At 48.7% G+C, this 27,979-nt stretch overlaps 4 protein-coding genes and 1 long non-coding RNA gene across 42 annotated transcripts in view; 1 reads left to right on the top strand and 4 right to left on the bottom strand.

Moving 5' to 3' along the window:
* The window catches only part of LOC147998478 (uncharacterized), a 100,476-nt gene that overhangs the window by 51,294 nt on the left and 21,203 nt on the right, over window positions 1-27,979 (bottom strand). The window lies entirely within an intron of this gene.
* LOC147998479 (RT1 class I histocompatibility antigen, AA alpha chain-like) lies at window positions 991-8,451 on the bottom strand. 2 transcript variants are annotated; one of them, XM_087598625.1, is made up of 8 exons: window positions 6,504-8,451; window positions 6,032-6,301; window positions 5,564-5,839; window positions 4,312-4,587; window positions 4,050-4,184; window positions 3,842-3,874; window positions 3,598-3,654; window positions 991-3,465 (listed from the first exon to the last, which is right to left on the bottom strand). In XM_087598625.1, the coding sequence occupies exons 1-8, from the start codon at window positions 6,565-6,567 to the stop codon at window positions 3,461-3,463; spliced, it is 1,116 nt and encodes a 371-aa protein (XP_087454751.1). In that variant the 5' UTR covers window positions 6,568-8,451; the 3' UTR covers window positions 991-3,460. The 2 variants fall into 2 exon arrangements, with proteins under 2 accessions (XP_087454751.1, XP_087454752.1); XM_087598626.1 differs by lacking the exons at window positions 991-3,465; window positions 3,598-3,654 and having other exon boundaries at window positions 3,837-3,874; window positions 6,504-8,266.
* On the bottom strand, window positions 7,437-12,427 carry LOC147998480 (H-2 class I histocompatibility antigen, K-B alpha chain-like). Its single transcript, XM_087598658.1, has 4 exons — window positions 12,230-12,427; window positions 9,170-9,591; window positions 8,697-9,051; window positions 7,437-7,767 (listed from the first exon to the last, which is right to left on the bottom strand). Exons 2-4 carry the CDS (start codon window positions 9,290-9,292, stop codon window positions 7,736-7,738), a joined length of 510 nt encoding a protein of 169 aa, XP_087454784.1. The 5' UTR covers window positions 9,293-9,591; window positions 12,230-12,427; the 3' UTR covers window positions 7,437-7,735.
* LOC147998481 (uncharacterized) lies at window positions 9,067-15,827 on the top strand. 2 transcript variants are annotated; one of them, XR_015645550.1, is made up of 5 exons: window positions 9,067-9,946; window positions 11,109-11,271; window positions 14,127-14,210; window positions 14,358-14,529; window positions 15,278-15,827. It is a non-coding gene; the product is annotated as an uncharacterized LOC147998481 (long non-coding RNA). The 2 variants fall into 2 exon arrangements; XR_015645551.1 differs by lacking the exons at window positions 14,127-14,210; window positions 14,358-14,529; window positions 15,278-15,827 and adding an exon at window positions 12,345-13,076.
* RT1-CE12 (RT1 class I, locus CE12) lies at window positions 24,349-27,971 on the bottom strand. Of its 36 annotated transcripts, none has more exons than XM_087597326.1 (8): window positions 27,879-27,971; window positions 27,302-27,357; window positions 26,900-27,175; window positions 25,662-25,937; window positions 25,400-25,534; window positions 25,190-25,222; window positions 24,936-24,983; window positions 24,349-24,800 (listed from the first exon to the last, which is right to left on the bottom strand). In XM_087597326.1, the coding sequence occupies exons 3-8, from the start codon at window positions 27,153-27,155 to the stop codon at window positions 24,796-24,798; spliced, it is 753 nt and encodes a 250-aa protein (XP_087453452.1). In that variant the 5' UTR covers window positions 27,156-27,175; window positions 27,302-27,357; window positions 27,879-27,971; the 3' UTR covers window positions 24,349-24,795.

Consider the following 27,979-nt stretch of genomic DNA (forward strand, 5'->3'; position numbering starts at 1 on the left):
GCGGGGCTCATTAGACAAAGGGAAGTAGCATTTTAGAATGAAGCTTCTTAGCACACACTGAAAGTAAAGAAATTAAAGCCTTATATCAAAAAGTTTCTGATTTAATTATAAAAGTATGATTGTGTCAATTGTAGGAATAGACCCACGAAAAATTATAGAGCCGTATACTAATGCTGAGATTACGTCATTAAGGGTAATCGATGAGGACTGGAAAAGAGTTTGTAACAACTATTTGGGAGCAATTAACACAGATCCTAAAAGAAAGCCACTTCACTTTACAAAAAGAACTAATTGGATTGTCCCATGTATTGAAGACCCTACGTTCCTGTTTGAATGAAAAAGCTGGTAATGGCTGCTTATAAGTCAGTAAAAACAAAAGGATTTGTAATTAAAAGCTCATGGGCTTCAGTTCAAAAGTCAGAGTTGTATGCAATCTTTATGGTATTATCACATTTTCCAGAATCTCAATATAGTGACAGAGTCTCAATATGCAGAAAGAGTTGTTCTGCACACAACAACTGCTGAATTTACCCTGGATAATTCAGAATTCATGTTATTTTGCCACTGCACCAGGCAATCAGAAATAGCGACTGTCCATGACTTATCACCCACATTTAGTCTCTCACAGTATTGTCAGGGCCATTAGCACAGGGAATGAAGGAACTGACCAATTATTCATAAGGAATGTGTTAGGAGCCTCAGATGTTCCTGAAAACCACTACGCTAAAAGTTAAGGTTTAAAGAAAAAAATTCCATGACCTAGCAACCAGTCGAGGAATTTATAAAGAAATGCCCTATTTGTTTTTTGTACAATCAAACTCCATTACACACTAGAAGTAACTCTAAGAGCACCAACAAAAGTAAATAAAAAATGAAATCTGGCAGATGGATGTGTTTCAGTTTGCAGAATTTGGGAACCTAAGGTTTGCACCACACCACTGACACATATTCAGGCTTCCAATGGGCAAATAGTTTGAGATCTGAAAATGCTGGTTTTGTAATTATGCATTTACTGAAAGGAATGGCCCTTGTGGGAATAGGTGTACAAACTGGGACCGCCATGGCCCCTGCATACTTCTCCAGTAAGATGCAGTAATTCTTCTCTCGTTACAAAGCACATTACAGCTACACCACACAATTCTGCAGGGCAAACAGTAGAAAAGACGCAATCACACCTTAAAGAACACAGCTATAAAACAAAAAGAAAGAATAAAGGCCCCAGGGGTAGAATACAGTGTACTCCATTAATTTGCATTTTCTGAATATTAACAAGAGACCAACAACAGCTGCTGAGAGACACTGGATCAAGGAAAAACTGTGGAATTAAATCACCCTATATACTATCAGGATGTGTTAACATCAGAATGGAAGTCAGCAAATGTATGGTGTTGGGGGTGCTGATTTGCTTTTAATCCCGCAGGACACAAAAAGCTGTAGATTGCATCGAAAATCATAAAGCTCAGAGTTGAGCAGAGAGGTCCTCTGCAAACCATGGCCACTGACCCAGATCAACCAAAGGAGAGAGCCTGATCAGCCACTGCCTTCCCCTGGCAGCCAGAAAAGCCCAGACAAGAAATATTCAGTTCCTAAACACTAACAGGCCCGTGTCACAGAATATTTTATTATTGTACATAGAAAACCTAACGGTTAGCAAAATATAAAATCCTCAGTAGATACCACATTTGGCAGATCCAGGATATGTGTCCTGGTGTGGTTTGGGTGCCTCTGAATTCCCCACAGATAAGAACTCGAAAGAAGGGAAAGACCCTGCTTATTTTAAGGCAAGGTGCTTAGGAGTGGTCCTGTGGTCCTTGTTCTATGACCTGAGGCAAGGTCGGCAGATGGCCTTGTGCTACCTTCAACCATAAAGTGAAATGGTGGGGCCTCTAGTGGCTTGCCCTGGACAGCCCCCAACCCCAACTCCCATGACAGTGAAATGGTTCAGCAGGTTAGGGGGTAAGGGAGCAACTAAATGCTTTGAAGAGCCTTTATGGAATAGGATTTTCTCTTAGGACTTGCAGGAATGACAGAGAAGCAGCTGGCAGGACACAGGTAAAATATAAATCCAGGAAAGAGAGCTCAGGAGCCCTCCTGGGTTTGCAGGAGCTCAAGAGAAAGACAGACTAGACTGATAGAGTGACACAGACAGATTTCTGAAGGGCTGGAGTTTAGTTGTAGCATCAGGCTGGTAAATAGATATCCCGTATGTAGTTAAGAAAATAAAGTTTCCTTGCTGAGCTGTCAGGTTGTTCCCTCAGCTTCTGCCTCCCGTGTCTTTAGTGCTATGAATATGAGATGATTTAGATGGTCCCAGGCCTCTGAGGGGGACTTTGCTCTCCTGCCATACAGAGCCATCCAAAGGCAGAGCAACCACAGGTGCATCAGCTGCAAGACCCAGGTGCACAGAGCTGGGGTTGGAGATTAAGAGACTTCAGGGAGTTAACTCCAGAACACCAGACGGAAAAGGTAAGACAGTCCAGGTTCAGGAATCGGTACCCAAGTTACAGGGGAGAAGCCTCTCTGTTAGGTCTTATCTCAGCTGTGGAGGTGCTCCTGAGAGATGAGCAGACAGACCTCGCCAGACCCTGAGAACCCTGGGAAAGACACCAGAAAGGAGAAGCAGAAATCACCACAGCAGCATGGCCACAGGGAGAGCCCAGGGCAGCTTCAGGACCCCATCATTAGCAGCTAAATCAAGTGGGTGGGAGGAGATGTAGTGACTCATCTTGTGCACCCTGCACTTTAGAGGACCCCACTTGAGTCTCTGATCTTCAGCCCTGGGGGCTCATAATCCTGGGGACAGGACAAGACTCTGGCCTTCCCTGTGCCCTTCTGATCACAGACTCTCCCCATGTCTTCACAGTGATGGAGAGGGCACAGCCTGGAGGTGACAGAGCTGAGGCCTGAGCCCATCAAAGACAAGAACAGAGCGAGCACACCTGGGCACAGCCCTGTCCACACTCAGCTCCCAACAGCCCCACCCTGTCCCACCAGATACACACAGCTTAGTGACACAGATACTGGAAGCTTCTCCATCTGCCATTTAGTTTTTTCAAAAACAAAACGAAACCCCCAAACAAAAAAACCTCTAAACATAGCATTCAAAAAGCCATCTACACTTAGCTCAAGGATGTGAACAGTCAAATTCACACTCAGATTCTTATTTTCAGTGTGAAGTGAGGAGCTGCAGCTCAGGGCAGCACAGAGTAACAGGATGCAGATGTCCCCACCCCCACCCCCAGGCTGGACCAGCAAAGTTGGCAGTGGAAAGGAATGCAGGCAGTGCAGGGACAGGGTCCTGAGGTGCAGGGCAGGCTGGGCTCCACAGTTCTTCACACTGAAGCCTTAGAATCACAGGGAACTTCAGACACTGGTGTCTAAAGAGAACTGAGGGCTCTGGATGTCACAGGAGAGATCTGAACACATCGTCTGTCACTCAGTCCACTCCAGGCAGCTGTCTTCATGCTAGAGAACGAGAGTCACAAACCATCACTGTGAAGACAACAGCCCAACAACCCTCCACTCACAGGGGATTCTGGGAGTCCCTGAAACCCAATCATGTCCTCATTGCCCCTCCCCAGTCAGACCCAGAGTTACCTTTACAATAGAAAGGCACATCAGACCTCTGGGAGCTGTCACTGCCCAGGGTACTACCTAGGGTAAAAGAAAACATATGTATGTGTATATGTGTATATGTGTATGGGTATGTATGTATTCATATCACGGTACAACTGAGGCCCCCAGAAGATTTCTCTGGAGGAGCTACTATGGATTCCCAGAGCTCCCAACATCTCCAGCTTCACTCCAATAACCTCAGGGACAATCCTACCCACACACTAACCTGGAGTAGGGGCGTAGACTCCTCCTTTTCCACCTGTGAGAAGAAAAGCTGTGAGAGTTCAAGGAAGGTCTTGACAGAAGGAAGTTTCCAGAACTGACAGAGGACCCAGTTGGAGACAGTAGCAATGAGGGGTGTGGCTGTGCTTCCCATTAATGAGTAGAGCTCTTCTAAAAGAAGCTGAGGGGAAACAGACCCTACCCTTTCCTACCTGTGTTTCTCCTCCTCTTCCTCACAAGAGCTACCACAACTCCAATGATGGCCACAACTACAAAGACAGCCACAGCTCCAAGGACAACATAAATGACATCGATTCCCATGTTGGAGTTGGTGGAGGAAGGCGGCCCTGGGAAGAACAGGTACAGGAAATGAAGGTGGGGGTCATGACCCCAGCTCTCAGCCCTGACCATCTCAGGGTCTGCAGAAGGCTCCAGCTTTTCCTGAGCCCAACTCTGCACCCACATACTCCTTACCACATATCTGGATAAGCGGCTCAGGCAGCCCCTCATGTTCCACACGGCATGTGTACTTCTGCTCCTTCCCAAGAGGCACCACCACAGATGCCCACTTCTGGAAGGTTCCATCCCCTGCAGGCCTGGTCTCCACAAGCTCCATGTCCTGGGTCAGGTCCTTCCCATTCAACTGCCAGATCATGGTGATGTCAGCAGGGTAGAAGCCCAGGGCCCAGCACCTCAGGGTGACATCACCTTCAGGTCTGGGGTGAAGGGTCACATGTGTCTTTGGGGGATCTGTGTGGAAGATTTAAGAAATCACACAGTTAACAACACAAACTGAAATATACACAAGACACAGTTAAATCAATGATGACACTGAACTGTGTGTGTCTGACACTTCAACTGTCATCTCCCTAGTGAGCTGCAGGGAGAGCTGGTCCCCTCAGCACAGAACTGCACACTTTCCTGAGAGACTCAGAAGCTAAGAGGGAATCCACATGAGCCAGTGGGTCAACATGGCCATCCTTATGTGGTGTTCTATAGCATGAGATGGGTGGTCACAGAACGGAAGACAGAATGGAAAATAATTGATTTAATATGTGTTTGAAGAGAAAAACTGACTAGAAGCAAAATAATGACTTCAAAAAAAGGAAAGAAAAAAGAAAGTAAGAAATAAGTAAAAGTGAGAAAAAAAGAAAAAAGAAAAAGAAATCCCACAATTTATATTCCTCCAGGGTACCACATAAGAGCTCACGGGACCATTCAACTCTGTAGAAATAGCAAGAAATGGTGTATGGAAGAGAGGCAAACCCCACATCAGGGAGGGATCTGTGAGAATGTGTTCTATGGAAAGTTCTAGAAACTGGGGGAACCAGCCTAGTGTAGTGGAGTCCATGTCTCCTATGAGGTAAAGGAGACTTCTGGTCCTGAGGTGTAAGGGCTGACACACTCAGCAGGACAGGAGTCAGTGTCCTCAGAGAGTGGGTGTGGGCAGAGAACCTGGCCTGGTAGAGGCCATGGCTGACAGCAGGAAGCCCTTGCTGTTAAGTGGGGAAATTCTCTCCTTCCCTCCAGAGAGGGACTCAGAGCTCTCCAGGGAGAAGGCTGGGCCCTGGGAGAGGCAGTGCAGTCACTGTGATGAGGGATCAGGAGACCCAGGGACACTGTGTCCCCTCTGAGACAGCGGCATCACCCAGCTGAGGGTTTCTTCTTGCCCAGAACTGAGCCCCAGCCCGAGGGCAGAAGCAGGAGAAGCCCGAGGCCCCAGCACCTGAGCGCAGCAGCGTCTCCTTCCCGAACTCCTGGTATCTACGGAGTGACACCACGCACTCGCCCTCCAGGTAGGTCCTGTGTAGGTCTGCAGCACCAGCCCGCTCCCACTTGTTTCGGGTCATCTGCGCTGCCATGTCCGCCGCCGTCCACGTTTTCAGGTCTCGATTCAGGGCGACATAATCGCGGCCATCGTAGGCGTGCTGATCATACCCACGGAGGAGGCTCCCGTCCGATCCCACCTCACAGCCAAACATCCTCTGGATGGTGTGAGAGCCTGCGGGACCCCGTGGTCAGACCCGGCCCCGTATGCCCCGCCCCCGGCCCCGCCCGCCAGCAGACTCCTACAAACTGAAAGGTAATCAGGCAGGGTTCAGTTCTGCTCCTGAACCTTGGACTTGAGATCAGGGAAATCTCCGGCCTTGTGGTGACGTGGAGGGGTCGACACCTCCGACCCGGGGTCACTCACCACCCTCGCTCTGGTTGTAGTAGCGGAGCAGGGTCCTCAGGTTCACTCGGAACCACTGCTCGATTCTCTTAGCGAACTGTGTCTGTTCCTCCCAATACTCCGGTCCCTCCCGTTCCATCCACCGCGCCCGCGGCTCCATCCTCGGATTCACCGCGTCGCTGTCGAAGCGCACGAACTCCGTGTCGTCCACGTAGCCGACAGAGATGTACCGGGGCTCCCCGAGGCCGGGCCGGGATACGGCGGTTTCGAAATACCGCAGCGAGTGTGAGCCTGGGGGCGGCGCGCGGTGAGACCCCGACCTTCTCTCGGGATCCCGGGCGGGTGCGCGGGCCGGGTGGGGAGCAGAACGCGGGGATCCCGACGCCGGTGGCGAAGGGGCGGGGGTCTGGTGAGCGACACGGGGACCCGACTTCCCCGGTGCCGCCCCCGCCCCTCCCCGCAGAGGCCATTTCCCTCCCGACCCCGCACTCACCTGCGCGGGTCTTGGTCAGGGCCAGGGCGGCCGCCACAAGCAAGAGCAGCATGCGCGGTGCCATCGCTCCATCTGAGATCCTGGACGCGTCTGTGTCCTGCGGGCTGCGGGACTTTATAACCAGCCCTAGATGGCACTACCCAGTGGGAGGTCAGAGGGAATCAGATCCCTGGAGCTGTTATAGCACGATGTCATTATGCAGTTGAAGACGGTACAAGATAGAACTAGGCCTGTCATTAGACTAGAAGGAAGGAGAAAAGTTTTAGAGAGGAGGAGACTGGAACAAGGAAGGAGAGAGGCAGTGGAGAGAACATGGAGGCAGATGTTAGGATTCTCTCTGCACATTTCCAGGTTGTTATGACTATTCTTAAGGGATGGATGTGTACAGGGCTTTGTATGTCTAGATGAGCAAATTCTATCTTATCAATTGGATCAGAGGTCATTGTGTTGTGTGTTCTTTCATGTGGCGATTTAAGTTCAAGAGAGTGTGTGGTGGCTAGACTCGCTAGCCCACCATGAAGCTGAGGTGTGTATTTCTGGCATGGTGGCAACCTGCCTTGGGAACTAGATGGCTCTTAGAGAGAGGCTGCCAGGCTCAGAAAGTAGCCATCAGCAGTGTGATACGGGATGGAGCAGAGCCGGTGAGACGGAGCAGAGCGGGTGAGACGCTTTGCTGACTGAGATGAAGATGTCTACCAGGTATCTTGGGATACTACGGTGCCTGATCTAGTGCAGGGTAAGAGACAGCATTTCTCATAATTTTACAGCAACAAGCTGTAAAGAGGGTTGTGGCTCCAAGGCAAGGAAAGAGCAGGGTTGTACTGCAGGAGAAGGTGGTGAACTCAGGGAGCAGAGAAAGGCCCTTGTGCATCTCTGTGTTAGTGATGGTTTCCATTGCTGTGATAAGACCCCATGTATGACCAAAAGCAACTTGAGGAAGAAAGGATTTATTTCAGTTTCCACTTCCACATCACAGTCCATCATTGAAGAGATTCAGGGCAGGATCTTGAGGCAGGACTCTAGAGGTAGGAGCTGAAGCAGAGACCATGAGAACTATTGCTAACTACCTTGTTCCTCATGGCAGCTCAACCTGTTTTCTTGTACAATCCACGACCACCAGCCAAGATTACCTCCAGTGGGCTGAGCCCTTCCATATTGATCATTAGTAATAATTTTAAAAATGCCTCATAGACTTTCCTAAAGGAGGCCCTGGATGGAGGCATTTTCTCTTCTCAGGATCCTCTTCCCAAATCTGTATTGGTTCCTGTCAAAGTTGACAAAATGCAAACAGCATGGCTTCCTGGTGCAGGGTCGCCCAGGGAGAGCTGAGGGAGGAGAATGTGGATGAGCTCCTCCCCCTGACCTATCCTCTGGATGGAGGACCCAAGGTAAACAACAGTTGGAATGCAAAGAAGTGGTGGGTTCCCACCTCATCCCTGCCCCTCAGTCCTGAGGACTTGTCTGTCCCCTGCCTGTTGGATACTGCTGCTGATATAATCACAGGAGAGACTGATAAAGTCAGAGCATGGAGGGGGAGGGAAAAATAGGGACATTTTCTCCCTCAGAGCAGGCTAATCTGATTTTGGAGGGATTGAGGAGAGGTAGGTAGGATAGGTAGATAGATAGATGGACAGATAGATAGACAGACAGATAGACAGATAGTTAGATATAGATACACATAGAAACGGAAACATACAAACATACATACATACATACATATGTAGATGCATGCATATATACATATGTGCAACATGCATACCTGCCAACACATCAGACATACAGACAGGCAGTCAGACAGACAGACAGTCAGACAGACAGACAGTATTAAAAGAGGAATGAGAAGAAGCACCCTTCCACTCTTTGGACGTTTACAATTTCCGTTTTGCTCAGACTTCATGCAGCTTCTGCCGCCCCCTGTCCCGCCCGCCCGCCCGCCCCTGCCCCGCCCGCCCGCCCGCCGGCCCGTGTCCCGCCCCTGCACCGCCCCCGCCCCGCCCGCCCTACACCGCCCTCCCTCCCCTAACCCCGCCCCTAACCCCGCCCACCCGCGCACCTGCCCGTGGGCGAATTCCTCAAAACCGAACCCGAACCCTGGTGGGTTCTGCTCCCGAACCCTCAGATTTGGGATTTGGAACGTCTCCGACCCCTGTGGGGACGCTGAGGGGTCGTGACCTCAGGCCCGGGGTCACTCACCGCCCTCCCTCTTGTTGTAGTAGCCAAGCAGGGTCCTCAGGTTCACTCGGACAATCTGCTCCTTTTCCTTGGCTCCCTGCGTCTCCTGCTCCCAATACTCCGGCCCCTCCCGCATCATCCACCGAGCCCGCGGCTCGTATCTCGGATTCTCTGCGTCACTGTCGAAGCGCACGAACTCCGCGTCATCCACATAGCGGACTTCCATGAACCTGGGCTTCCCGAGGCCGGGCCAGGACACGGCGGTTTTGAAATACCGCAGCGAGTGTGAGCCTTGGGGCGGCGCGCGGATGAGATCCTTACCTCCTCCCTGGACCCCGGGCGGGTGCGCGGGCCAGACGGGGAGCAGGGCCTGGGGCTGGGGACGCGGGTGGAAAAGAGCCAAAGGGTCTCTTGTGCGACGGGGGGACTTGGCTTCCCCGGTGCCGCCCCCGCCCTACCCGCAGAGGCGGTTTCCCTCCCGACCCCGCACTCACCCGCGAGGGTCTGGGTTCGGGCCAAGGCAGCCCCCAGCAGTACAGCAGCAAGAGTAGCGTGGGCGGCGCAGTCGCCCCCATCCGATATCCCGATATCCCGGACAGGTCTGAGTCAGGCTCCATGGACTTTACAACCAACCCAAGATCCCGCTACCCAGTTGGAAGTCATAGCGAATCAGATCCTAGGAGCTACTGAGGTTGTGGCTCCAGGGCAAGAGAAGGGCAGGAGAACTCAGGGAGCAGAGTAGGGCCCTTGTGCACCTCTGTGTTAATGAGGGTTTCCATTGCTGTGATAAGACCCCATGTATGACCAAAAGCAACTTGAGGAAGAAAGGATTTATTTCACTTTACACTTCCACATCACAGTCCATCATTGAAGAGATTCAGGGCAGGATCTTGAGGCAGGACTCTAGAGGTAGGAGCTGAAGCAGAGACCATGAGAACCATTGCTAACTACCTTGTTCCTCATGGCATGCTCAACCTGTTTTCTTGTACAATCCACGACCACCAGCCAGGATTACCTCCAGTGGGCTGAGCCTTTCCATATTCATCGTTAATAGTAATTTTAAAAATGCCTCATAGACTTTTCTAAAGGTAGCCTGGATGGAGCCATTCTCTCTACTCAGGATCCTGTTCCCAAATCTGTCTTGGTTTGTGTCAGGTTGACAAAATGCAAACAGCATGGCTTCCTGGTGCAGGGTCGCCCAGTTAGAGCTGAGGGAGGAGAATGTGGATGAGCTCCTCCCCCTGACCTACCCTCTGGATGGAGGACCCAAGGTAAAAAAACAGTTGGAATGCAAAGAAGAGTTGGGTTTCCACCTCATCCCTGCCCCTCAGTCCTGAGGACTTGTCTGTCCCCTGCCTGTTGGATACTGCTGCTGATATAATCACAGGAGAGACTGATAAAGTCAGAGCATGTGGAGGGAGGGGAGAAATAGGGACATTTTCTTCCCTCAGAGCAGGCCAATCTGATTGTGGAGGGACTGAGGAGAGAGGTAGGTAAGTTAGGTAGGTTAGGTAGGTTAGGTAGGTAGATTAGATAGATAGGTAGATAGATAGATAGATAGATAGATAGATAGATAGATAGATAGTTAGATATAGATACATATAGAGACAGATATACATACATACTTACATACATAAATATGTACATACATGCATATATGCACACATATGTACATGCATACATACAGGCATACATGTATATGCATATGTACATGCCTGCATACATATGTACATACATGCAAACCTACATATATACATGCAGACATATATACATACCTGGATGCATACATACCAGCACATGGGACACACGGATAGACTGACAGACAAATAAACAGTATTGAAAGAGGAATGAGAAGAAGCGCCCTTCCACTCTTTGTCCGTTTACAATTTCCGTCTTTGCTCAGACTTCATGCAGCTTCAGGTCCTGCTCCACCAGACACCTGCCCAGCTGGGCAAACATTCAGGGTGACCCTGGGAGGCTTCTTAGAGTTCTTGCATGGATCAGAGGGCTAAGGGATGTTGCAAAGATCACAGCACAGAACAGGCTTCATGTGAGTGATTTATTGGGGGTGGGCAGTGGGTGGAAGAGAAAGAGAGCCGTCTCCGAGACCTGGGCAGGATAAGGGTGCACTATTTGTGGCCACAGTGGAAATGTGTCACATTTGGTGGCTGGTGATGATGTGGCTTCTGACACTGAGGGTCTAAGAGAAGGCTGGTTCTGGAACGTGGGTGGTTGTTGGTTACAAACATCCCTTCCTCTTATTTACTATGTACAGTGAGAAAATAGGAAGGGGTGATCCATTAGGTCTCACAGGGTCATCATACTCTTTAGACTGCCTCCTGCTCTCTGGGGTATGGCAACATCTTTGAGGAACCAAGAAAGCTGGGAAGCTGGGGAGGTTCAAAAACAGCAGACTGTCCCCTCACTGTCCAGGCTCTGCAAGGCCATCTGCAGCTGAGGAAATCAGACTCATCTTTAAGTTGAACCATCATGGGGCAGGTGCTTTGAAGCTGTGTGGCACCCGGATTTTGAGGAAACACCTGGAGCTAGCATTTTTCTGAAGCACATCTGTATAGATAAGGATCAGAAGGTAAAGGTAAGGAAGTTAGAAGAAATTTGTTCCTTAGGTGGACCTTTGAAACTTTTAGGCCCATTAGTTGGGGGTGGGGCATCCCAAGACTTCAGAGAGGAGAAGGAAACCCCACCCTTGGGAATAAACTGAATAGGCAGGAGATGAAGCAGGCTGTTTATCAACAGTACTTATCTGGAAACCATTTGACTCATGAGAGGTGGATTCAGGTAGATTCTTCAAAGCTTAGAAGATTTTTTAAGTTTACAAAATGAGATAAATTTTAGACATGCTAACATAACACTGTGTTCTGTACTGAATGTCACATTGTAGAAAAGGCAACAGACTTATGCCTTTGAGTTGTAGTAAAAGCATGGGGACCCCAAAATGACTTGGCATTAAAAGCATGAGTACTCTTTCCTCTCTCCAGAACACTGGGTGTATACAGATTGGACAGACATTTTTTAGCTCAGTGATAAGCACTTTTAGTCTGTACTTAGAAGTATAGCATACCATAGGAAATACATATCTTGAGCTTGTGACTATAATAGCAATCTCAATGTATCATACTTAGATCAATAACTCATCTGAACTCCATTGATGAATTTTAAACTCTGAGCTTTCTAGGTCTAAATATAACAGTAGCATAGAGAAGGAAGAAATCGGAAACGTTTTCGGTTTTGTTTTTTGTTTTTTGTTTTTTGTTTTTTTGGAGCTGGGGACCGAACCCAGGGCCTTGCGCTTGCTAGGCAACATTTTCCTTTTTACATACACCTTAAATCACTTTCTTAGACCTTTACAATTGCATTTGCACACCTTAAAACACCTCCTTAGACCTTTATAAATTGCAGTTAAAGCACTTTTTCAGACCTTTATAAGTCACATCCACCGATCTCAAAGCACAGTTTTAAGAGTCTTGCAACTTAAGCTTTCATATCCTTAGAACCTACTTAAACTTCGCAGTTTTTTCTATCCAATTACTCACCACAAGATGCAGGTGGTTGGTTACTGAGAGCAATCATTGTAAAACATCTTCCTTTACAAAAAGGGATAGTAAAGAGTTGCATTGAAATCTGTGGCGTGGATTTATCTCTTCTTAGAATCTCGCAACAATGTGATCAGTGTCTGGACACAGTAGCAACTCTAGGAAAGTGGCCTATGATGTTTACACAGTGAGAGAACTGAGCAGCACCTGAAGCCCGTGTTGTTGCTTGCGGCTAAACTGACAAAACTCTCCCTAGTCAACAGCATCAGAGCTGAGCGAAGCATGAATTTCACCTGAGTAAGCAGGAAGTACAGACCGAGCAGCTTCCAAGTCTCTTAAAAATGACAGACTTCTCCCTTACCTGGACAATCACTGAAGGTTCCACTGTGGGAGTCTTGATTTCAGTGCAGGCAGAGGACCCAGGGCAGCATCAGTTTTCCAACGTCTTAAATGCCATATTCAGCAGATCTCTGAAGAGTTTTCAGGGCTGTAATAGTAAGGATATCTGACCTGAACAAACTTCCCTAGTTTCTAGTAACTTGTTTTGTGCTTAACTTTGGAAACATACACAGGAGCTTAATAAACTGTGTTCCTGGTTTTTTTTTTTTTTTTTTTTTTTTTTTTGGAGCTGGGGACCGAACCCAGGGCCTTGCGCTCTCTAGGCAAGCGCTCTACCGCTGAGCTAAATCCCCAACCCTATGTGTTCCTGTTTTTGATGTGTATTGTTAAGTGTGGGTAACTTTCCTAAGATTCAGATTTTGCAACTTTGTCTCTGTTAAGTTTAAGCCTTTGTAATTTGAGGTGAAGCTCCTTTATCATCCAAATAAACCATAAATGCCATAACCTTTGGTCCATAAGAGACTGGTGTCTTGCTTTTATGGCATACCATTATAGGTTACCACAGTATTTCTATGACTCAGTTTCTCCAATAGCTAAAGCCCAACAAAATGAACAAGGACACAAAGCTACACAAATGTCGCGGTGATGCTGAATAGACCTTAGAAATGTATAACGTATTACTCAGTATACCTTATTTGTTATCAAATATAACTGGTTGAGAAATGGCTCACAAGTGAAGAGCACTGGCTGCTCTTCCCCAGGTCTTGAGTTCAAATCCCAACAACCACATCAAAGGCACGATGGTCTGTAGCTATGGTTCCAGGAGTCTGTCACAATCACAAAGCCATGAATGCATATAATGCTCATATAACATAAAATTTTAGAATGAAATGCCTAGCTTATTCATCCAGCGTGTGTTGTGCTTATCTACACTTTATAGCAGCTTGATGCTCAGCAGTTAACAAAGGCGGAGGAGTTTAGACACACATCTTTTTTTTTTTTTTTTGGTTCTTTTTTTCCGGAGCTGGGGACCGAACCCAGGGCCTTGCGCTTCCTAGGCAAGCGCTCTACCACTGAGCTAAATCGCCAACCCCTTAAATCAACTTTTGATAAGCCAAATAGCCATTCAAATTCTTAAATTTTTATAATTACATACACTATATTATAAACCAGAGTTCAGTCACAAATATAGTACGTTGTAACAAATGTAACCTTAAATTGTTATCTTCATACAAAAATGTATGCCAATCAGAAATCCTTGAGCTTATTGGTACTTCTTTAGTCTACAAAGTGATACAGTGATATACATAAGATCACAAGAACATAGAAGTTTTACCGTTATTGTGGCAAGTGGTCATCTGAAGATGATCCTGAACTCACAGGGCATGTACACTTTAACCATAGTAAAGATGGCTGCCAGTCATATGCAAGCGTATATTTTGATGAGGTCATCAGCCAAGATGGAGGAGAGACACATGGTTTCTATCTTAAAACATCTGTTTTCCTGGTATGTTGCTTTTAAAAACAAAAGCTCATTGTTTTCATTTTACCAATGAAGATGAAGGGGCCAGATTTTGGGGTGAAAACCTGCTGGCTCAAGAAGGCCAAGAAAGACCTCCCTACTCTACCAAGGCCTCAGAAGGTGAAAGCTCCTTCTCCACACCTTCAGTTCCCTCCACCTCAGTCTCCCTCCTTTCTGCTTCCTGTGTTTTCCTATGTCCACCCCTGCCTTCTGATCGAATGCTGGGCATCTTGACCTATGGCTGATTTTATTTAACACCGTTTACAGAAAGCTGTTGGAGAAAAGGTGTGTGTAAGTCTGAGCCGCACCACAACAACCTGTCCACACTGAACAGAACGCTCTTGGCTTAAAGGCGTCTCTTAGGGCTGTGCAACTCCACAAGCAGAGACAGGATTTTCCTGTTCCAAGTTCACGATCTTGGGCTACACAATGTGATCAGGTATCTTGCAACATTCCCCCCTTTTTGTCTGAACAGTTGCTGTTTTTCCAACATCAATAAACTATATACTGTCCGGTAACAATCACACTCACTATGTCCAGTCCACTTATTTGAATTTGGCAACCTCAGAGATAGTGTTCCACTCTCTATCCAAGCTAGGTGAGTCCAAAGGTCTGTACACATCACTTTCTATCAAAATTTACACTTATGAACCTTCCTCTTTTTAAACCTAAAAACAGTGCTGAAGAGATTAAGAGAACTGATTGCTCTTCTAGAGGTTTCTGAGTTCAATTCCCAGCAATCACATGGTGGCTCACAACCACCTGTAATGGGGATTTGATGCCCTCTTCTGGTGTATCTGAAGATAGCAACAGTGTGCTCATATAACTGAACTAAATCTAAAACAAATGAAAAAAAAACTTAAAACATTTTTAAAATCCTAAACAATTTAGGTTTAACTGTGAGAGTTTAGCTATCTAGTCTTCAACCCCATCAGAGACCTGAGAAGAATAAATGTTATCAAAAGAGACAGGAAGTGCAGAATAAGCAGCTTCTCAAAGCATAGGAAGGACAGAGACTGCTGGCTCCCTGGACAGTCACCCAGGGGTTTCTGGAAGTTTGGAGCATCCATGTCTTCAGGCCACTGGCCCAGAGCATCTGACAGATTGTTCTGTGAACCATGAGGGACTTCTTCTCTACCTAGTCTTGACAGAGTTCAGCATTTGCCTTCCTGTGCTTTCTTGGTCAGGTTGGACAGTATTCTGTCAGCAGTTGAAGGAAGGGCAGTTTCTTGCCCAGTGGCAGCCACATGTGAAGCAAACTCTGTAAGGAGGTTCTTCAGTGCTCAGCGTCTTCCTTGAAGTAGTATGGCGGTGCCGCCAGGAGCAGACACATCTCATTGTAAAAAAAATAGTCTTAAATTAATAACACAGCTTTAAATGTTATATTCGGTAGATGTCTGAGGTTTTTTGAAGACTAGTACCTAACAAAACCAAACAAACAAAAGTTTGATTAATTATTAACTAGCATTTTACAAATTTTCTTAGTTTGTAATAGGCTCTTTCAAAAGGACTAGTACTTCCCATGGCCTTGTTATGAAATTCATAGGTATCTTAATGTCATGTGGTTGATACATAGGTATAAGTTATTCTGTTGTTACCAAAATTTAACGTTACTTTTGTATCAATTTCCAAGGATCTATACCAATGTAACCAACTGTAACCTTAATTTGAATCCATACACAAAGATCTATACTAATGTAATGAAATAAACATCAATTTTGTTTCAATACACAAAGCTAATATAATTTGTAAAAATTACAATTTTGTATCAACACACAAAGTTGTATGTAAGAATAGACTGAATAATTTACCAGTTCCCTACTATTCCTATGTCACTCCTGTATCCACTTCTGTCTTCTCAGTAGTGAAGCTGTCTCTGCCGAGCTCTCTACAGTGCGGGGCTTGGTTGTGTTGGGCAATCTCAGGAATGACATCAGCAGAGGGACAGCTATGGTGCCTTGGGTCTGGTCATTATGAGCATTAGTGTCCATCTGGCTTCTAGATGAGGTGACTGCTGGATGGATGGGACATAGATGAGAGAGACTGGGAAATGATACGACGTGTCTTAGACACTGTTCTAGTGCTGTGCAAGGCCACCATGACCAAGGCTGTTCTTAAAGAGAAAGCCTTTCATTGGGACTTGCTTATGGTTTCAGTGGCTTAGTCTGTTCTCACCATGGTGTGGACCATGACAGCAGGCAGGCAGGCAGGCAGGCATGGGGCTGAGCAGTAGCTAAGAGCTCATCCTCATCTGCAGGCAGCAGACAGAGCAACACTGGGTTTGGCAGGGGCTTCTGAAACCTCAAAGCCTGCTCCCAGTGACACACTTCCTGCACCAAGGTCACACCTTCCAATTTTCCTAATCCTTTCATAGTGCCCCATTCCCTGGTGACTGTCTTCAAATATCTGAACCCATAAGGGCCATTCTTATGCAAAGCACCTCAGAATATTCAAGATTTAAGCCTCAACATCTCCACCATCAGTACAGACTGAAGTGGATGGTGTGGAGGGGACCCCATGTCTGACATCCCATCCTGTGGAATACAGAAAGAAGCACTGTTTCTTCAGTGACCTCATCCTGGGAAAGCAGTGATGGCAGCAGGTGTCAGGACTCTTGTGACAGAGCCTGGGCACTTTCCAGCCTTCTCTAGGGCAGGAGTGGACACAGGGGTGTACTGGGAACAGAATATGAGACCCTAAGGTATCCTGTTCCTTTGATGCATGGGTCCCTGTTGGAGCAGGCAAACGTTTGTGCAAAATGTCTTTGTCCTGTAAACCCTGTGTGTGCAAAGCTCCTGTGGAATTCACTGGGTGAGCTTAGCTGTCAGTCCTCTTCCCAAACACTCCTCACAGGGCAGTCCTCCTGGTCTGCATTTTCCCAGGCAGAGCCCTTAGTGGTCCTAGGAGTGTGGGGATGCAGCCTTTCCTAAAGGAGTGCTCACCGGTGCCTCTGACTAAGAGCAGCAGGGACTGTATATTTTCTCAGCACAGAACTGCACATTTTCCTGAGGGACTCTGGAGCTAAGAGGGAATCCACATGAGCCAGTGGATCAACATGGCCGTCCTTAGTGATGTTCTATAGCATGAGATGGCTGGTCATAGAACAGAAGAGGGAATGGAAAATAATTGAGGGTGGAGTACTAGCCCGAGTACTGTTGGTGCTTCTGGCCCAGGGGTGGCATAGTGGCTCAGGTGAGGACTGTTTGTACCTCTCCAGGAGGGTGGCACATGCCACAGGCCTGGGAAGGTGATAGCTTTGTGCACTGTCTTCAGGGCTACCATGGGAAAGATCCACATAGACTCTGAGATTGTCTGTGTTGTCCTCTAAGTGGCTGTCACAGTCCTTTGAGAGTGGAGGGCCTGTAATACCTGCACCCATGTGTCGAGGCAGGGGTGGACCTGGTTCCAAAACAGACCTTGTCATTTACATGTGACCCAGACCTTCCCACTTCCCTCTGCCCCACCTCTGTATGGAGTTTCCAGAGCAGTGGTTCTCAACCTTCCTGAGACCCTTAAATACAGTTCTTCATGGTAACCCCGACCATAAAATTATTTTCATTGTTACTTCATAACTATAACTTTGCTACTGTTAAGAATAGTAATAGAAACATCTGTGTTTTCTGATGGTCTTAAGCAATCCCTGTGAAAGGGTGCTTTGGCCCCCAAAGGGGTCATGACCCACAGCTTCTAGAGTGAAGGAACATCCTTGACCAAGTTGTTTGATTTTTGGGGACAGGGTTGCTCTGTGTAGCCCCAGGTGTCCTGGAACTCACTCTGTAGATCAGGCTGGCCTCAAACTCAGAGATCCTCCTGCCTCTGCCTCTCAAGGGCTAGGACTAAAGGTGTGAACCACCATCACATGGAACCTTGACCAAGTCTTAAACAAAATCCTGGCTGGTTTGTAGACCTGCAGTCCTGGTAAATTGGGAGCCCGAGGCACTGGTGGGAAAGGCTGCTTCAGTTACAGAATAAGTCCAAGGCCAGCCTGGACCGCGTCCTGAAAGTAAAGAGCTGGGACGTAGGTGAGTGGCAGGAAGCAGACCCCATGTCCCATCTACAGCATGGGAGGAAATTTCAGGTGAAAGAAGCTGTCAGGAAAAGAAAGGGTAATTTGAGGTTCTTTCCTTTACCCTATAAGCCCCAGGGCCTTGGCTATACTGGGCCGGGGGACCCTAAGCTCACCGAGACCTGGCCCTGGGAATCCATGTGGCTTTTTCACTTATCACAACTTTCCCACCTACTCCACCATCCCCTCCAGGTGCCAGTCCTGGGACTCCAAGGCTCCTGGGTTCTCCTCATAGCCCTGGGTGTTCTGGAACTTGCTATGTGGTGGAACAATGCAGAGATCCGCCCTCATGAGGACTGGGATTAAAGGCATTTAATCCTAAAGAAACCCGGAATCCTTTCTTGGGTTGGGTCCCATCAAACTCAGCAGATGTGCAGCTCAGTGAGGACAGGGTCAGGAGGTGGGGAGCTCATATCCCAGGCGACAACAACAACAAAAGAAAGAGAAACTAACGCTCCAATGCGGGGACTGTGCAGGGGATACCCGGTTCCTTGCTGTGGCCCTTGTTTAGTGTGACCCACACAGCTTCGGGGACCAGGGATACCGCAGACCAGCAAGCAGTTCCTGCAGTCTGGAGGGACTTTTGGCACAGTCCAGTCTGTCCCCAAGACCAGTGGGAGCTGCGATGCCGCTCAAGGCCGCCAGGCGGCAGCAGAACACACGAGTAGGAGCCTGTCCAGGTCTGGATCACCTAAGTGGCTGTGAGCTTTGAATGCTGGGGAAGGCTCTTCATAGTGAAGCAGCCAGGAATTTCCCCTTCAGCCCCAAATCCTCTGTTTTGCGGCTTTCACCGATCCTTAGGATCTTTGGGCTGAAACGCAGATTGCACCTCTGGCTCCTCCCCTGAACACACACACACACACACACACACACACACACACACACACACACACACACACACACACACCTACCTGACACTTGGCATGGTGAGGTGAGGCAGGAGGATCCAGAATTCCAGTTCGGGACAGGAGAGATGACTCAGAGGTTGAGAGTACTAATTGCTTTTCCACAGGTCCTGAGTTGAATGCTCAGGAATCTGGCGCCCTCTTGTGGCAGTCAGGCATGTATGCAGACAAAACGTGTACATAATAAATAAATCTTAAACAGAGAATTCAAGGTCACCCTGAGTTACAAGACATAACAACACAAACAGCATAATTGGGCGAACACACAGGCTGCATAGACCAGTAACATCACGGGCCACTCTGTAGGGGGAGTCGTGTCCATTTTTGCCTTCCATTGCTGAATCTCCAAGACCAGTGTATAAATCTAGTGCAGGGAACCCTAGAGCCCTGCAGTAGGGTTGGTAGGTGTTCCTCCATGCGGTAGTGTCCCCCAATATTGTTAAAGGATCTCTTTCTTTAACGAAATCTTATTTCCCTTCATTTCTTTTTTGTTCTTTAAAAAAATTTTTTTTATGTATAAGGGTATTTTGCTCCATGTATCTCTGTGTGCCACGTGCATGGAGCACCCCAGGCGGCCAGCAGAGGGCGCCCTATCCCCTCTGAGGCTGGAGTTACAAGTCGGTGAGAGCTGGGAACTGAACCCAGGTCCTGTGGAACAGCAATAGCATTCTTCACCTCTGAACAACCTCTCCAGCTCCACGAATTTACTCAGCATATTTTTATGCCTTGGCTCTGTGATTCTTTTCTCTGCAGCACAGGGCCGCACTCAGGCCTGAGCCACCCAACTCCCCTGCAGAGACGGTCTGTACAGGACAACCCTGGGTTCCTCAGGGTCACAGAGTCCAAGAGAAGGAGTTTCCCAATCTGTCCCCACAGTGTTCAGTCTGATGTCCTCCAGCACCAAGCAAGGATTGGTAACATAACTCACACATGGATCCTTCCAGATGCCCTGTGTGGGCTTAGGTTTTTCAAAACCCTCTTTAATAAGCTTACCTAAATGTCTTAACCTCTCCTCTAGCCCACCACCCACCAGAGGTAGAAGAGAGGAAAGGGTAACAGGGCAAAGGAAGATGGGCACCTGTCTAGAAATAGTCTTTGGGGTGAATCCAATCTTCGTCGTCAGGTTACCAGCACTGAGCTCACACGGGTCAGCATTGGCAGTTCAATCCAGAAGCAACTTTGAGGCTCTACCCATCGACCTGAGTCTGCAGAAGCAGGAGGAAGCTGCTGGGACACCACCAGAAGTTATTTGGTTTGTTTCTCTCTACAAAGTCATGACAAAGGATCGGGGAAGAAGGCATCAGCATCATCAGTGAAGAGCGGCTTCAGCAAAGTCCAACGACGACCCGCAAAGAGTGGCAAGGGGAACCAAAGCCACACAGTGTTGTCTGTGGTCTGTTGGGTTATATCTAGACCCTTTCCAAACACCACGAGTTCTCTCAAGAGGTCATCTCTCAAGGTATACCAAAACATCCCATGCCCCTTTCCAGACAGCTTCCAGAAAACACCACGTGTCTGCTGCAACAAAAACATCCTCTCATAAGAAAGTTTCCAGAAAAACATCTCAGGACACAACCGCATCTCCAAAGAAACCAGAAATTTCCATTTCAAGCCTGGTTCTCCTAGATTAGGTCTTCAGATAAGTTGACTGTGCTGTCAAAGTCTGTCTGTCTTCTTTCTTTTCTTTTAAGATTTATTTATTTATTCTATATAAGTACACTGTAGCTGTCTTCAGACACATCAGAAGAAGGCATCAGATCTCATTACAGATGGTTGTGAGCCAGCATGTGGTTGCTGGGAATTGAACTGAGGACCTCTGGAAGAGCAGTCAGTGCTCTTAACTGCTGAGCCATCTCTCCAGCCCCATATGATGTCTTTCTGAGGCAGACACGGGTGAGAGAATATTTTGCTGAAGCAGACACGTGATATTTTGAGAGAATAAATGTGAGTCTACAGGCAAAACCCTGACATTGGTTCCCCTGTGCATTGCCTTGCTGATTGTGGGTGGTGTCATCACGCAGGTGTAGGTGGGTACAAAATAGAACGAGGCCTGTCATTGGACGAGAAGGAAGGATGGGTGGGAGAAAAGTTTGAGGGAAGAGGAGGAGACTGGATCTGGAGGAGAGAAACTGCGGAGAGAACATGGAGGCTGGCAATAAGATTCCACTCTGTGGGGCTGGAGAGATGGCTCAATGGTTAAGAGCCTGATTCCTCTGGCAGAGGTCCTGAGTTCAATTCCCAGCAACCACATGGTGGCTCACAACCGTCTGTAACACAATCTGATGCTCTCTTCTGCTGTGTCTGAAGAGAGTGACAGGGTACTCATATAAAATAAACAAAATCTTTAAAAAAAAAGATACCACTCTGTGTATTTACAGGTTGTTATGAATGTTCTTAAGGGATAGATGTGTACAGGGCTTTATATGTTCAGGTGGGCAATTATATCTTATCAATTGGATCAGGGGTTATTGTGTTGTGTGTTCTTTCATGTAGCGATTTAAGTTTAAGAGAGTGTGTGGCAGCTAGACACACTGGGCGGCCAGGGAATTGGGATGTGTGTTTGTGGCAAGATATCTACCAGCTATCTTGGGGCACTGTGGTGCCGGATCTAGCAGGGGTAAAAGACAGCATTTGAGTTTTTATAATTTTACAACAACAGCTGATCTTTGCTTGTTGTGACTTTGTAGAGAGAAAATGCACCAAAGAACTTCTTGTGGTATACAGGGGATTCTTGCCTTCCATTGACTTGTGCCAATTGGGCGGAGCCTTGTGGTTTCTTCTGGATTGAGGTGCTACTGCTGCTCCCAGTGTGGTATTTGTTGAGTGCACAGGACTGTGGCTGCTGATTCCTGTTTAGTAGTTTGCTAGTAGACCTGACTGCTCATATCCTGACAACAAAGATTGGAATCACCCCAAGGAACTATTTCTAAACAAATCCATGTCCCACTTCACCCTATTAGCCTTTCTTTCCCACTACCTCTGGTGGGTGGTGAGCTAGATGGGAGGTTGAAGTATTAAAGAAACCATATTAAAGAAGTTTTTTAAAAATCCAAGCCTACAGGCCCTGAAGTCAGAGACCTGGCTATAAACACACACACACACACACACACACACACACACACACACACACACACACACAATCTTAAACAATCTTAAATAATAATAACTCAAAGAGTGGTGGATGTGCAACTTTTAATCCCAGCAGAAGCAGAGGCAGAGGCAGCATGATCTATGTTTGAGGCCAACCTGGTCTACATAGTAAGTTCCAGGACAGTCATGGCTACTACATACGGAAACCCTGTCTTGGAAAACCAAAAATTAAAAACCAATAGCTCTCTGCCCTGCTCCACTCACCTGCACTCTGGTCGCCTTGCCTTTTGCCCTCCAGCTCTGGACACAACCTGTTCTTTGTTATTCCCTTACATTGTATCACATGCATCTTTCCACTACAGTGCTTGCTCCAGGAAACCAGCAACACCATATTCTTCGTACTGTATCTTAGAAACAGGACTTAGATCTCAAATCTGGAATAGACACTGTGGGCTGATAACAATGGACACAGTTGTGTCACCTGATTAAGGAGTGCATTTCCTCCAGGCCAGACAGAGACAGCGACAGCAGACCCAGGAGAGCATCCATCCATGGTCAGCTCGGTGAACTCTGGCCAACCTGGTTACTCACGGGAGCCTGTGTGAGTCGGGAGATAATCACTGAACAGCCCTGCCCAGTATGAGTATCCACTCACAACAGCTACATCACTGTAAGCCTCTGCATGGCTCCCAGGAGCTCCACTCAAGATTCCCCCCCACACCTCCAGGAAGTGCTACTGATTCAACCCTGACAGGAACCTGCTACATTGTGTAAGCTCAGTGAATCTGTAACTTCTTGTGTTTCCTAGGCTCATCAGCCTCCTCCCTGCTCCAGCAGGGAATGGTTCAGTCTAGAGGAGAAACTCATGCAGTCACCTCCAGCTTCTGCAGAGGCTCCGATTATTAATACAACCTCCAGCCAAAGGCCGTGAATGCAGCTCCCTGTCCCCTCACACTGAGGTCAGCATCACCTGAGCTTTCCCCTCAGCAGAGCCCTCCCTTCCTCTCCCCACCTGCCTTTCTGTCTTTGACTCATGACCTATTTATTATCCATTAATACAACATTTATTGTGCATGAGTGTTTGTCTGCTGGGTCTGGGGAAGTCGTCGTCCTTTACAGGATGAAGATGGCTGCATCCTGACAGAGATTATCACCAAGGTGGTATTCACACATCTCAGTTAAGGCTCCTGGAACTCTTGACTGGAAATCACAAAGCTAGAAGAGAATCCTTCAAGGGTCAGAATCCGGAACAAAGGAATTTCCTTCTCACAAATTCCCATAATGTAGTTTTGAAAAGATTTATTAATCTTGTCTATGAACTTTTTTTTCTGTATTTATTTGTACCATTTGTGAGCCTGATCTCCACAGGGCATTGGATGCTCTTGGGCAGGAGTTATGGATGGCTGTGAGCAACCATCTGTGTGCTGGGATCGAGACATCATCTGCATTAGCACCAAGTGCTCTCAACCCCTGGGCTATCTCCAATTCCTGGACCAGTTTCTAAAATAAACATAAATCTAAAGTAGACTCATCCCATCAACCCTCAATCTTCTCTAGAGGCAGCACCAGGATTCCCCAGAGGCAGGGAAGGACAGGGGCATGGGCACAGCACAGATCCAATAGGGCCAGATCTGAGATGAGAGCCTGTGGATCCCTTCTCTGTGTGGATCCTGCAATCCGGGGTTAGTAGGGAAAGATGGGGAGAACCTGAACTGAGGGCCCTTGAAGGAGGCAGGAGCTCAGGAGAGTTTAGTTCATCTGTGTAGCCCACAGTATCCCGAGAGCACAGCCCTTGTAGAGTCTGGTGGGACAAGAGTGGAAAAACACTTCCTACTCCTGTAACACTTGGCATCCACGGGGAGAGCAAGACAGGAAGCACCCACAGGAAAAGAATAGGCCCAGTCCTCCTCACAAAGAAAAACACAGGAAATAAACACAGAAGACAAAGCCACAGTCAGGACAGCAGCCTGGGCTGCTCATCATCCTGGGGAAAGGACAAGGATCTGGCATCCTGTGACCCTGTGATCACAGACGTGTGCTTCATAATGATGAAAAGAATAGAGCACAGAGATGACACAGCCAAGGAGTGACCCCCAAAGATGACAACACACTGAGCTCCACCTGGGCACAGCCCTGTCCACACTCAGCTCCCACAGCCCCACCCTGTCCCACCAGACACACAGCTTAGTGACACAGATTCTGGAAGCTTCTCCACCTGCCATTTATTTAAAAGAAAACAAAACAAAAACAAAAAACAACCTCTAAGTATTCTCAATCCAGTAATTTAAAAAGCAATCAACACTTGTGTCAAGGATGTGAACAGTCAAGTTCACACTCAGATTCTTATTCTCAGTGTAGAAGTGAGGAGTTGCAGTTCAAAGCACCACTGAGTGATAGGGTGCAGCTGTCCCCAGCCCCCAACCCCAGGCTGGACCAGCAAGGTTGAATGTGGAAGGGAACACAGGCAGTGCAGGGACAGGGTCCAGGTGTGCAGGGCGGGCTGGGCTCCACAGTTCTTCACACTGAAGCCATAGAATCACAGGGAACTTCAAACACTGGTGTCTAAAGAGAACTAGGGCTCTGGATGTCACAGAAGAGACCTGAACACATCGTCTGTCACTCAGTCCACTCCAGGCAGCTGTCTTCATGCTAGAGAACAAGAGTCACAAACCATCACTGTGAGGACAACAGCCCAACAACCCTCCACTCACAGGAGATACTGGGAGTCCATGAAACCCAGTCATGTCCACATTGTCCCTCCCCAGTCGGAGCCCATAGTGTCACCTTTACAATCTGGGAGAGACACATTAGAGCTCTGGCAGCTGTCCCTGTCTAGGGTAAAAGAAAACATGTATATGTATAATCTATACGCGTTTATGTTTCCGTATATGTACATAAATGTATGTATGGATTAATATCATGGTACAACTGAGGCCCCCAGAAGATTTCTCTGGAGGAGCTACTATGGATTCCCAGAGCTCCCCACATCTCCAGCTTCACTCCAATAACCTCAGGGACACTCCTGCCCCCACACTAACCTGGAGCAGGGGTGTAGTCTCCTCCTTTCCCACCTGTGAGAAGAAAAGCTGTGAGAGTTCAAGGAAGACCTTGACAGGAGAAAGTTTCCAGAACTGACAGAGGACCCAGGTGGAGACAGCAGCAATGAGGGGTGTGACCTTGTTTCCCATTAATGAGCAGAGCACTCTTCTAAAGGAAGCTGAGGGGAAACAGACCCTGCCCTTTCCTACCTGTGTTTCTCTTCCTCACAACAGCCAACACAACTCCAATGATCACAGCTCCAATGATGGCCACAGCAGAGACGGCTCCAAGGACAACATAAATGACATTGAATTCCATGTTGGAGTCAGTGGATGAAGGAGGCTCTGGGAAGAACAGGTACAGGAAATGAAGGTGGGGGTCATGACCCCAGCTCTCAGCCCTGACCAGCTCAGGGTCTGCAGAAGGCTCCAGCTTTCCCTGACCTCAGATCTGCACCCACACCCTCCTTACCCCATCTCAAGGTGAGAGGCTCAGGCAGCCCCTCATGCTCCACAAGGCATGTGTAATTCTGCTCCTTCCCAAGAGGCACCACCACAGATGCCCACTTCTGGAAGGTTCCATCCCCTGCAGGCCTGGTCTCCACAAGCTCCATGTCCTGGGTCAGGTCCTCCCCATTCAACTGCCAGGTCAGGGTGATGTCAGCAGGGTAGAAGCCCAGGGCCCAGCACCTCAGGGTCACATCACCTTCAGGTCTGGGGTGAAGGGTCACATGTGCCTTTGGGGGATCTATGTGGAAGATTTAAGAAATCACACAGTTAACAAGACAAACTGAAATCTACACAAGACACAGTTAAATCAATGATGACACTGAACTGTGTGTGTCTGACACTTCAACTGTCATCTCACTAGAAAACTGCAGGGAGAGCTGGTCCCCTCAGCACAGAACTGCACACTTTCCTGAGAGACTCAGAAGCTAAAGGGAATCCACATGAGCCAGTGGGTCAACATGGCTGTCCTTATGTGATGTTCTATAGCATGAGGTGGGTGGTCATAGAACAGAAGAGGGAATGGAAAATAATTGATTTAATATGTATTTGCAGACAAACACTGCCTGGAAGCAAAATGATGCTTTCAAAAAAATAAAAAAAAGAAAGAAAAGAGAAAAAGAAAGAAAGAAAGAAAAAAGAAATCCCACAATTTATATTCCTCCAGGGTACCCCACAAGGGCTCATGGGACCATTCTCCACTGTAGGAATAGAGAGAAATGGGGTGTGGAAGAGAGGCAAACCCCACATCAGGGAGGGATCTGTGAGAATGTATTCTTTGGAAAGTTCTAGAAACTGGGGGAACCAGCCTAGTGCAGTGGAGTCCATGTCTCCTCTGAGGTAAAGGAGACTTCTGGTCCTGAGGTGTAAGGGCTGACACACTCAGCAGGACAGGAGTCAGTGTCCTCAGAGAGTGGGTGTGGGCAGAGGACCTGGCCTGGGAGAGGCCATGGCTGACAGCAGGGAGCCCCTGCTGTTAAGTGGGGAAATTCTCTCCTTCCCTCCTGAGAGGGGCTCACAACTCTCCAGGGAGAAGGCTGGGTCCTGGGAGAGGCAGTGCAGTCACTGTGATGAGGGATCAGGAGACCCAGGGACACTGTCTCCCCTCTGAGACAGGGGCATCACCCTTCTTAGGGTTTCTTCTTCCCCAGGACTGAGCCCCAGCCCGAAGGCAGGGAGAAGAGAAGCCCCCCGACCTCGCACCTGAGCGCAGCAGCGTCTCCTTCCCGAGTTCCAGGAATCTGCGGAGCGACTCCACACACTCTCCTTCCAGGTTGGCCCTGCGTTTCTCTGCATAACGAGCCCGCTCCCACTTGTTTCGGGTCATCTGCGCAACCACGTCCGCTGCGGCCCACGTTTTCAGGTCTTCGTTCAGGGCGATGTAATCGCGGCCGTCGTAGGCGAACTGATCATACCCGCGGAGGAGGCTCCCGTCCGACCCCACGTCACAGCCAAACATCAACTGGAGTGTGTGAGAGTCTGGGGGACCCCGCGGTCAGACTCGGCCCCTCCTATTCCCCGCCCACCTGCTCGCCCCGCCCCTGCTCCCGCCCACCTGTGCCCCCGCCCACCCCTGGACTCCTCAAAACGGAAACCGAAACGCGCCCTGGTGGGTTCTGCTCCCGAACTCTCAGATTTGGGATCCCGGACCTCTCCGACTCCTGTGGGGACGCTGAGAGGTAGTGACATCAGGCCCGGGGTCACTCACCGCCCTGGCTCTGGTTGTAGTAGCCAAGCAGTGTCCTCAGGTTCACTCGGAAAGTCTGCTCCTTTTCCTTGGCTCCCTGCGTCTCCCGCTCCCAATACTCCGGCCCCTGCCGCTCCATCCACCGCGCCCGCGGCTCGTATCTCGGATTCTCCGCGTCACTGTCGAAGCGCACGAACTCCGTGTCGTCCACGTAGCCGACTTCCATGAACCAGGGCTCCCCGAGGCCCGGCCGGGACACGGCGGTTTTGAAATACCGCAGCGAGTGTGAGCCTGGGGGCGGCGCGCGGATGAGATCCTTACCTCCTCCCGGGACCCCGGGCGGGTGTGGGGGCCGGGCGGGGAGCAGGGCGTGGGGCTCCGGACTCGGGTGGAGAAGCGGCGGAGGGTCTGTTGTGCGAAGCCGGGACTTGGCTTCCCCTGTGCCGCCCCCGCCCCTCCCCGCAGAGGCCATTTCCCTCCCGACCCCGCACTCACCCGCGCGGGTCTGGGTCCGGGCCAAGGCGGCCGCCAGCAGCAGGAGCAGCAAGGGCGGCGCAGTCACCCCCATCCGAGATCCCGGACGCGTGTGAGACAGA

The sequence above is a fragment of the Rattus norvegicus genome, chromosome 20, assembly GCF_021556685.1.
Source record: "Rattus norvegicus strain SHRSP/BbbUtx chromosome 20, alternate assembly SHRSP_T2T, whole genome shotgun sequence".
In the NCBI taxonomy this organism is placed as follows: domain Eukaryota; kingdom Metazoa; phylum Chordata; class Mammalia; order Rodentia; family Muridae; genus Rattus; species Rattus norvegicus.